Source organism: Branchiostoma floridae, chromosome 8 (genome assembly GCF_000003815.2).
Source record: "Branchiostoma floridae strain S238N-H82 chromosome 8, Bfl_VNyyK, whole genome shotgun sequence".
In the NCBI taxonomy this organism is placed as follows: Eukaryota; Metazoa; Chordata; class Leptocardii; order Amphioxiformes; family Branchiostomatidae; genus Branchiostoma; species Branchiostoma floridae.
In genome coordinates, this window is record NC_049986.1 from 10409333 (window position 1) to 10420241 (window position 10909).

At 38.9% G+C, this 10909-nt stretch overlaps 1 protein-coding gene across 2 annotated transcripts; it reads left to right on the top strand.

The window, feature by feature from the left end:
• Positions 1-228: 228 nt before the first annotated feature.
• On the top strand, positions 229-9438 carry LOC118421501 (glutamic acid-rich protein-like). Of its 2 annotated transcripts, none has more exons than XM_035828813.1 (4): positions 229-564; positions 4561-4647; positions 5048-6632; positions 7318-9438. In XM_035828813.1, exons 1-4 carry the CDS (start codon positions 274-276, stop codon positions 8160-8162), a joined length of 2808 nt encoding a protein of 935 aa, XP_035684706.1. In that variant the 5' UTR covers positions 229-273; the 3' UTR covers positions 8163-9438. The 2 variants fall into 2 exon arrangements, with proteins under 2 accessions (XP_035684706.1, XP_035684707.1); XM_035828814.1 differs by having other exon boundaries at positions 5048-6394; positions 7318-7401.
• The last annotated feature ends 1471 nt before the right edge of the window (positions 9439-10909 follow it).

Genomic DNA, 10909 nt, shown 5'->3' on the forward strand with positions numbered 1-10909 from the left:
GGTGGTATTCTGGCATAGGGGGAGAGTTGATGTTAATGTTGAAGAGATTGAATTGTCTTTTAGTGGAAATTTGTTTCATAAAACCTGCTTTTGTACATTTTAACCGGGGTGGAAGGTGTTGGTGATAAAATTTAAACTCCCCAATCATGAAACTTTACCCGAGAGGATTAAAGAACAGAACAATGGATTTTCTTTGGCCTCGACCTCCATGTTCTTGTCCAATCAGATCACGCTATCTGTGTGACGTCACAGGGGCGAAGGTTACAGAACAGAATGGCGGACGGTGGAGAAAGTGCAGAAATTGTCGTCCTGTCGTCTGATTCTGAGGAAAAACGCCTCAAATCCGAGCCGCACGCCAACGGCACCTCCCTTGACGATGCAACAGTGAAATCTGAACCTACTGGCGGTGATGGCGGCGTAAAAGTTGCTTCCAAACTCTCTTTGAAGAGAAAACGAGAGATTTCGGGCACATCAAACAATGGCGAGAACAGCTCTGAAGATCCCACGTCTGTTTGCGCGCCAAACTCGGACGTTCTCTCTTCATCGACTGATCCAGTCGTAAAGGTAGGCTTCTTTTTATCTGGTGATTTCTGTTTGGGTCTTTGAATACCTTCCACCGGCGTTATTCTCTTCAAATATTTGTAATACAACATTTCTGATTTTCCCCCCTCCCCGTACTTGAAACTGAAAGTATGTGATTGCACTATAAAAACAACAAAAAACATACCTTTGCCAAATAAACCAGGTTTGTTATGTAGAATGATGTCTGTAGACAAATGCGTTACTCATTTCATTTTCTTTATAATTAAATGCTTGGAGTTGGTTTATAAAATTTCGGCATTTATTATGCAAATTAGATCCCAATTTATAATTAATTGATATCAAATTGTATCAAGCATTACTTAAGCTATCAGCATACCAAAAATCATGATGATCCTTTGATCCATTCTTGACTTATTCTCTTTCAAAGTCTTTAAATACACCTCTTACTCTCTTCCCTCTTTCTCAGTTACATATGTGACAACTTTGATGAAAGTAAGTTATAATGGAATGCAGTGGATTTATGAACTTTTCCTAATCAATTATGCAAATTAGCTGTTAACTTGCATAATAAGTATCACATTATATAAGTCTTCATTTAGGCTATCTACATGCCGAAAATCATGACGATCCGTCAACACATTAATATTTTCTCATTAATTATGCAAATGAGATCATCATTTGCATGATAAATATGTATTGACATTTCTCTCTTTCTCAGCTACATATGTGACAAGTTTTAAAGCCCTATCATGGAATGTAGTGAATTTATGAAATATCCTCATTAATTATGCAAATTAGCTGTTGATTTGCATAATTGTTATCTCATTATGTAGGTCTTCACTTACGCTACCTACATACAAAAAACATGATGATCCGTCAACATGTTCATATTTTCTCATTAATTATGCAAATGAGGTCATCATTTGCATAATTGATATCTGTCGACATTTCTCTCCTTCCCAGCTACATATGTGACAAGTTTGAAAGTCCTATCATGGAATGTAGTGGATTTATAATTTTTCCTCATTAATTATGCAAATTAGCTGCTGATTTGCATATTTAGTATACCATTATGTAAGTCATCACTCATTCTATCTACATACCAAAAATCATGACAATCCGTCAACACGTTGTAGAGTTATTCTCATCCAAAGTTTGAAAGGAAACCGGCGCCTGCAGTTCCAAAAAAGCCGCTAGGGGGCCCAAACTCACAGCACTTACTCTCTGCCTCGAGGGCTATCTACCACTCAAAAATCATGATCACAGCATGTCCAGAACACGAGATATCAAAAATTGAGGTTCTGCTGCAGTACCTTAGCAAGCCGCTAGGGGGCCCATTATCGAACTTGACCTTCGTTTTCCAGACCCCTACCCACCTACCAAATATTATCGGGATCCATCCAAGACTTCTTGAGTTATGCTGTTAACATACACACAGACACACACACAGACTCACAAGCCCAAAACATAACCTTAGCCATTCTGGCAAAGGTACAAAGGTAAAAATAGACCTAGTGTAGACTGTCACTGTTCACTCTGGTACTGGCAGCTGTGCTGTACACAGTCATATTGCCTCAGAAAATATACCGAATAGTTTATTTAAGACATACATTTTAAGTTTTGGCTGCACATGAGTCTTCAACCAAAAACCTTTTTTTAACCTCCTTGCTAAACAGCCAGAAAAGAACAGAAATTTGGATGGTACTTTATTGTTTATTTATTTAAATTGTTAGCTGCAACTGTCCGGGTGTCTGTGTGTTTTCTTAAAGAACTAGCTGACAGAATTACAGAAATTACTGTAAATGCAGAAACTTTTGTGGTGGTTTAATGTGGCCACTTCACTGCGATCTTAAAACCCCCGCAAACATTTTTTAATGGCAGTAAGCGACTACACCGCATTGTGTCACCGCGAACATAAACCCACCGCGAAAATTCCTTTTTCCCGCTACCGCGAAATTAAATACCCACGAAATTAAATGCATTTACAGTATGTTGAAATTTGAGACATCAGTTGAATATGCAAATCACCTGTGGTCTGCTGTAATAAGCATGTTCACGGTTCTGAGTATGTACATGGCATGAATTATGGGTAATATGTCAAAGGTGAAGGCCCCTGAGACATCATGTCTGGACATTGTTACACAAAGTTACAAACCAAGACAATCGCCCAGACAAGAACTGTTTACAATACAAGTCAGGGGTTGTCGCCATCAATATATTACCCACAATTCCTGTTGTTGCCCATTACCAATAAACATTTGTGCAATAAAGATTGATTGATTAACTGATTGATCTATGAACGTGTTCATACTAGACCTCTTCCAAACAGCCTAAACAAGAGTTCGGAGACCTCATACCACATGAAATATTCTGATTATGCAAATGACTTGCACATCTGCATTATTTATGCTAGGTTATATACACCTTTGAATAACTTACACAGGTCACAATGTTGACAATCCAATCATTTACTACATGTACTTAGATGAATTAGGACACATTAACACTTATTATTTGCATGATTGGTATCTGCTAATCTTCCACCTGTCACAAAATTCATATGTTACATGAATTTGAGTCCTATATTGAAAAATACTGGAAATATAGATTTTCATTAATTATGCAAATTAAGTCAAAATTTGCATAATTTGCACTTTATTATGTACATCTGTGCCAAACATACCTATATGCTAAATATAATAAAAATTCATCATTCCTATGTTCCGTTATGCTCCTTGGAAGATTTTCGGAAAATTGCCCCTGCAGTTCCAGAGCAAGCCGCTAGGGGGGCCAAACCTATATACTCTCTTCCTTACGTCACAAGCTATCTGCAACCAAGAAATCAAGACCATAGCATGTTCAGGTCAAAAGATACAAACAAGTTGTGCTGCAGTACCAAGGTCACACACTAGGGGGCCCAAAATCAACCTTGACCTGTGTCTTCCAAACAGCTACCTACATACCAAATATCATTACAATCCATCCGGAGGTTCTAAAGTTAAGCTGACCACAAATATCCAGACAGACAGACAGTCACACACACAGACACACCAAAAACTATACCTCCATTTTTCATGGAGGTAATAAAGAAACATTTCACCACTAACCCCTACCCCAAGAGCACCCCACCCAATCCCTAAAATTGAAACATTTTGGTGTATAGAATTACAATTTTTGAAATGATGTTTTGTAAACTTTGAACAGGATTAGTGCAAAAGCCCATAAAAGCAAATTTTGCAATTGAATTGTATGTTGCCCTGACTGACCCTTCTCATGTACCTTTACCAAATGATGTTAAACTTTTTAGCTGACATATTATAAAGGTTAAACGTTGATAATGCAAATGAGGTCCTCATTTGATTAGATTATCTCTGTTTATGATCTTCTCTGGCCAAATAACTCAAGTTGGCCGTTGGCTATCACAGCAATGTCTCATTAATTATACAAATGAGCCCTGGTGTACTTGATTTATGTCTACAGCGGATGTTCATAATCATATGTATGAAATTCTCATCATTGAGTGATTATAATGTCTAAGTGATAATGCAAATAAGGTATTTATTTGCACTATCAATGAATAGTGAAGTTCCTCATTTTTTTACTTACTAGTACATGATATATCTTTGAACAACCTATCATTTTTATTCAAATTAGCCTCCAATTTACATAATTAGCAATTAAAAAGTACAATCATCACTTCTTCCTAGGCTATCTACATACCAAAAGGCATGACCATGCATCAATACCTCTCTTTCAAAGTCTCAAACAATATCAACCCCTGCAATTTCATAAAAAGCTGCTAGTTCCAGGCCCAAACCTACTAACGGGCTTGTTAGGAGGCATATAATCTGAATTCTGATAATTTCTTTGATAGTTTGAGACTCGATTGTACTTCAACTCAGTACTGTATCATCACTGACAAATTACATTGACATAGCAGATGATACTAACTTACTTAGCCACACACTACGATGTGTATTTGGATTTTTAAAAGATGTCTGGTTGTTTTTTCTCCAGGTTAACTCATCATCATCATCAGAGGTGCAGACGAAGACAGTTGTCGATACTGCACTTGCTGAAGCTTCCAAGAAGTCATTTAGTCAAGTAAGCTATTTTGTCTTTGTAAACTTCAGTATAAGAATAAAATTCTCTTAAACAAAGGTTTGCTCACCATATAGTGCACAACTTTTTTTTTAAACGGCCAAAAGGTGATGCGTGCTGGAATCTCATCCATTATCGAATCAGTATGGCCTTGTTTGAAAAAGTATATGCAGAAACGTTTATGAAGGTTATACATCCAGGTAAGCAATATTCAAATACAATTCAATCTCTACAACTAGATAAAAACGGATTTACTTCCGAAGTAAATATCCGTTTTTATCCAGTTGTAGAGATTGAATTGTATTTGAATATATGCAGAAACGTTATCATCTTAATACATGTATATTCTATCAATGCCTGTTATCGTCCTCTTCTGTAATTTTTGTGTGCTTTTTATTTCCAGTTTGTTCACCTGTGCTCGACCCTGACAAAAGACAAAGATGTCCTGAAGTTCCTACAGAAAAGGTTCAACGCCGCAGACCCCATGTACCTCTCCTCCCAGGCCTTCCTCGATTTCCTTACCAAACGGACCGAGAAACTAAAAGAAAGTGGGAAGAAAGAAGTCTTTGTCCACATGAAGGCTGTCATCGATGAGCTCAAGGCAAACAAAAAGTCCGAATCAGGCTCGGAAAAAAGCAAAAGGAAAAACAGAGGGAAAGGTGATCAGTCGGGCCAAGATTCCAGTACTGAGTTTTCTGATACAAGCGAAGGCAGCTCTGCTAAAAGATTCAAACCTGATCAAGCAAGTCTGGATGAAACAAGAAGTAAAGATGAGAAGGCTGATCAAAATGGTCATGGCAGCGAAAAGAATGGTCCAGGTAAAAGTGAAGAAGATACAGATGTAGACAAAAGTGCTGCACATCCAGAAGAATCCATTGTCTTTGATGGAGACAAAACCTCCGCAGAAGACAACCCAAACAATAGCTCAGGTGAGAAAGACACGGAGATGGGACAAGGTGTGCAAGCCTCCTCGAGCAACGAAGATCCGGCAGAATCCGACAGAAAGGCCAAGAAAAGGCAGAAGCAGATTCGTAGACTGGAAAAACTGCTAGCCATAGTCTCCAAAGAGATCAAGCGTCTTGAAGCAAAAGAGGTATCCCTCGACGACTTAGATGACGAAGATTCCACATACATCCAGGAAGACCGGTTGAAGAAAAGATTCAACACCATCTGGAACAAACTCTGCGAACTCAAAGGAGAAGAAATGATCACGGGAAGGGAAGTAGAAAGGACGATAAAGTTCAAGGGCACCAGGTTTCCAGAAATCAACCGTAGGATCATGAAATTCCTCAGGCGCAACGACGCTTTCCCAGACTTCCACGACATCCTAGCAATCGTCCAAAAGACGAACAGAAAAGAGAACCTCCGTTTACCACCTAGGCACGTACATGACCTCGCTAAAGAAGCCTTCACGGAAATCGGCGACAAGTTCCAAAGAAGAAGGCAAAGGGACCTCGTACAAAACTTTGGCTCTTACCTGACTGATAGCTTTGATCCGAAAGAAGATCCCGCTAAAGAGGACGCAGAGCTGCAGCAAAAGTTGCGAGACAACAAGATGCACGGGAAACGGAGGCTAGACGAGGTGTTGGAAAAATACACCAGAAAGCAGTACGAGATGCACCTGGACGGGGAGACCGCGCAGGGTAGCGACACCGAAGATCCTCCGGTCCGCGGCGAGGCTGACGTAGAAACGGAGGAAGATTTAGACGAGGACGAAATGGAAGACGAAGAGCAGCTCGAAAACAGTCAGGTAATTGAGAAAGTTTTAGAGAAGGCCGATGATTCTGAGGAGGAGGAATCTATGAGAGAGATAACGGTTGTGAAACCCCGTAAAGCTCGGAAACGCTTCCTCCCAGCTTTCCCCGACAGTGACGAAGGGGTTGAAGAAGATGGACCGGTAAAGATGGCCGGGATAGAGGGAGGGTCTCCCGTCACTTTCCACCATGGAAGCTGCAGCGGGGACTTGCTGGGAGAAACCAGTGGTATAGGTAGGGGAGCTTGCAGGAATGTAGATACCTTTTCTCTTTCCTGTTGATTGGTACACCTCGAAGAAGGCCTGCATGGGCAAGCCGTCCTCTTCACCATCTTGTAGAGCATCTGCCTGGGTCCAGAGAATCTTGCCCGATTTGATTATGTTTACATATACAATGACTGATATTTGTCTTGGAAAAGGAACTACCGTATTTTCTCAAATCAAGTACTCACTTTTCAAACTTCCGAAAACTTGCTGTTTCAGTCCCACAGATTTGTCCTGACCCAAGTCGCGGGTGCGCTCTTGAATTGAGAAAATACGGTATCAGTTGGAGCTTTTCAGGTTCAGCTTTGCTGGAAGAAGCATGTCTTTGAGATATTATTGTCTGCTTGGAATTAAAAGGAAAATATTGGGTGCAGTTCTTACTTATGAAATTGGAAATTATTAGAATATCAAATTTTAAGTCACAGACTTTTTTTTTTACTTATTCCAGGCCTAACCTATTTGGAGTATACATGAACATTGTGGGGCACTTTTCTTTTTTTTCTTTGGTTACATTTTTGCACAGAATACTTTCAGTCTTATTCTATGCTCATGTATACATACTGTTTGCTCAACACCTTTAACCTTTAGCATAGTTTGTACAACTAGCACAGATTGTCTGATTCAGTTGCATGATTCTTACTTCTTTATTTTTCCAGGGAAAATAGAAAAAGAAGAAGAAGAAGAGAAAGCCACAACAACAGATGAACCACTACAGTTGGGAGTCACAGAAGACACAACCACAAAAGAACTAATAGAAATGAACCAAACAGAAGAATCATCAACTGACGCGGTAGCAGAAACAGAAGAAAGTGTACACATTGTGGAAAATGATTCAACAGAAACAGTAGACTTCACAACAAATGATCATACAGAAAGAAGGGGAAGTGGCGACATCACAACAACAACAACAACAACAATGTTAACTGACACAATAGAAATCCTCAGTTCGGCCGAATCTGACGTCACAGATGATTCAGCCGACTGGAACAACGACAAAAATGAAGCAGCGTGTAGAAACGGTCGCACACCAGACAGGCACCCCCTGTCGAGATTTTCCATCGACTCGTCCTTAGAAAATGGAAGCAGTCAAGATTCGGACTGCATCGCCATAGAAACTGTTGATCTGGAACACGGTCTGTGTTCTTCACAAAACGTTGATAGTCCAGAAAACAACAGGAGCTCCGCCGAACTCGCATCACACAGCAAAACTCCGGCACAACGTGTCACAGTGGATCCTCTGAGGTTACAAGACTTAAGAATCAAGGTGTCCTCCATACTATCAGGTGGCAAAAGTCGTTTGGGTTCTAGCATCAGATCAGAACCCGCTGAATCCTCTTCTAGTTATACTCGTCGTGCTCTTGACTCTCCTTCCCAGGTATCAGATTCTAGTCTGGCAGCTCTTTCCCAGGACACCGTGAGCAGTACGACAAGCGGGCTTCCAGCGGAAAGCGTAGAAAGACCAAACTCTCCGGACATCATTGTCCTTTCCGACTCAGACTAACACATTGGTGACTTATACATGTACAGTCTCATGCAGGTTGATAGGGATATACATGCATCTTTTAACTCAAGTCATAAATATTAACTATAATACATAAGCTTACTTTTTTTACACTACTCAGACCTTGTTGCTCTTAAAAAAAAAAGAATGTAGAATCTCACAGAAAAGGAAAATTTTTGGAAAAGCATAATCTCAATGCATTTTTATGCAGATTTGATACTTGTCCATGTACCCTTAATCGAATGAATGACATCCATATTGTGGATAAATATCTGCGTAAGGTTGTTGCATTATTTTTGACTTCACAGTTGCAATCATTTGTAGAGCAAGTTTGTGGCCATTAGATGCTTGAATAAAGTTGCTAGCATGACAAAATTCAAGTCTACATCACATTTTGCTCAGCTTTTTGGTGATTACAATAAATTCTATGTATGACAGTCTTACTAATTTCACCACTGACCAAGAACCATTGATATGTTGTTTTAGACTGGGAAAAAACTACTTTTCAATATTGATATTCTAAAAACCTTACAATTAACACAAGGAGGATATAATACATGTATTTTGTATCAATTTAAATTTTCAACAATGTAGTTTTTCATAACAGGAGGTTGAGGAACTACTAAAGATTTGTGTGTGCCAGTATCTGTTGTAGTGAAGTTATACATTTTGAAGCAAGTGAATTCTAAAAAGGGGAGATTCTGTGATAAACGATACAAGTTAACATTCAATTACACAATACAGCCTTAGGAAAAGGATTAGATGACACGGATATATATATTGGGGCCTGCCAATCCAGGGAAAATTCTGTATATTGTTGATGTACAATTGTTAGTCACAATGTAAATACTGTATGACTCAGTACGCTACTGCCTACATGTATTGTGGTTTCTTTTTCTGGGGCAATGCAATAGTTCTTGGTTCCGTAGCAAAGGATCTTGGTTCCTTCAAATGCTGCAAATTACAGTGCCAAATGCTTCATTGGGTCATAAGATTTTGTTAACCATCTCGCATTTTTTCCTTTGGGTTTTGGTACAAATATTTCTTCACTGCTCATTCTTTTTTTTTGGCAAGTCTTCGAAGAAATGCTTTGTGCTATTAGTTTTGGTAAGCTACAATAAGCACTATACAAGTGTATGTATATTTCTCAGCATAGTAATAATTGTTACGTACATTGTGTATATAAAGTTCTGCTGCAAACTGTATTAAGGCAGTATAACATTCATATTTTTTGCTGAACATTGTATTGTATTAATTATTCATGTTGGTTTTATTTTCATAAGATATGATGCCATCAATATTTCTTTTTGTTCTTCTTACTGTTTTGACTGCAAAGTTGAATCCCCGCAATAAGAATTTAATCTACAGTATTATGTGCTGCTGCAAACTGTTGTAGTACAATTCCCAACAAATTCCCATCCATATGCTTAATGCAGCCAGGATATATGTATACTGTAAATGTTTTTAAGTTCGCGGGGATTTAATTTCACAGTAGCGGAAAAAAGGACTTTTTGCCGTGGATTTAAGTTTGCGGTAACACCATAGACTGCAAACTAATATCATAATAGAAAAAAATGTTTGCGGTGGTTTTAAATTCACGGTGAAGTGGTCACCGCGAAAACAGCGAACATTAATCCACCGCGAACATTTCTGCATGCCACATCTCCAACATTCTATTCCAAATACATCTCTTTCACAATAAGCCAGTACGCAGTTTAACTATGTCTTTGTGATGTCAAAGGTCAAGGGTTATATGTCAAAGGTGAGGGCCACTATGTCGAAGACAGTTCTTTTCTGAGCCATACTTTATGCATGGCCAAATGTGTAGTGTTTATGTCTCAGTAGCCTTCAGATTTGACATATTGTGCCACGCACAGTTAAAACTGTGAACTGCCTTATAGTAGTTGTCTAACCTCAACTATGAAATTGAAGAAAGCTTTTGGCACTCTTGTCCAAATATCACTGATCTGTGGCACACCAGCTGCCTCGCTGCAACCTAAATTGTATTTGTGTTACCCTTGACTTTGTAATGGGAATATCTTGCAAGTTTCAGTGAAAAGCCAACACAACACAAAGCATAAAAAGATTCACTTTTTATGTCTGCAGCGAAGTCGACATCGCCAACTTGAGATACCCGATTTACATTTGTGTCTCCACCCATAGTTTTTCCTCTTAACCTTGGCTAGTATATAGAACCACTTTAGAGGAAACTTTGGCTGAAGGGTGATTGTTTTTGAACTGCACTACACTTTGAAATGACTTCCTATAATGTTATGATAAGAAATTAACGCATTGAATGTAACCTTTCTATCATAGCTCCAATTTGTAATATTTATTGTTAATAAACCATTTTTAAAGATTGTCAAGAACCAGCAGGATGTTTTTTAAAGAATATGCTTATAATGGTTATGATCAGGATAAAAAGTAGTAGCTTCTTTAATTTTCTTCACCTTTGATGACCTTTACCGAGAAGATCATTCTTCTGCATGCGTCTTCATAATGAGACCTCTTGATTTTGAGGCACCTAATGGCTTTCTATGTAATGCAGCACATCTTGTTTATATATCATGTGATCTGGAGTTAAGGTCACGATTTTTTATTGGTTGGTAGTGGAGATAATGAGTTCATATACGGTCAAACCTGTATTAGCGGCTACATTTACATAGGGGCCGCCTGGCCATTGCGCATGCGGCCACTTTTTTGTCAGTCCCGTGGGTTTTCCCCCATTGACCTTTGCGTACATGTAG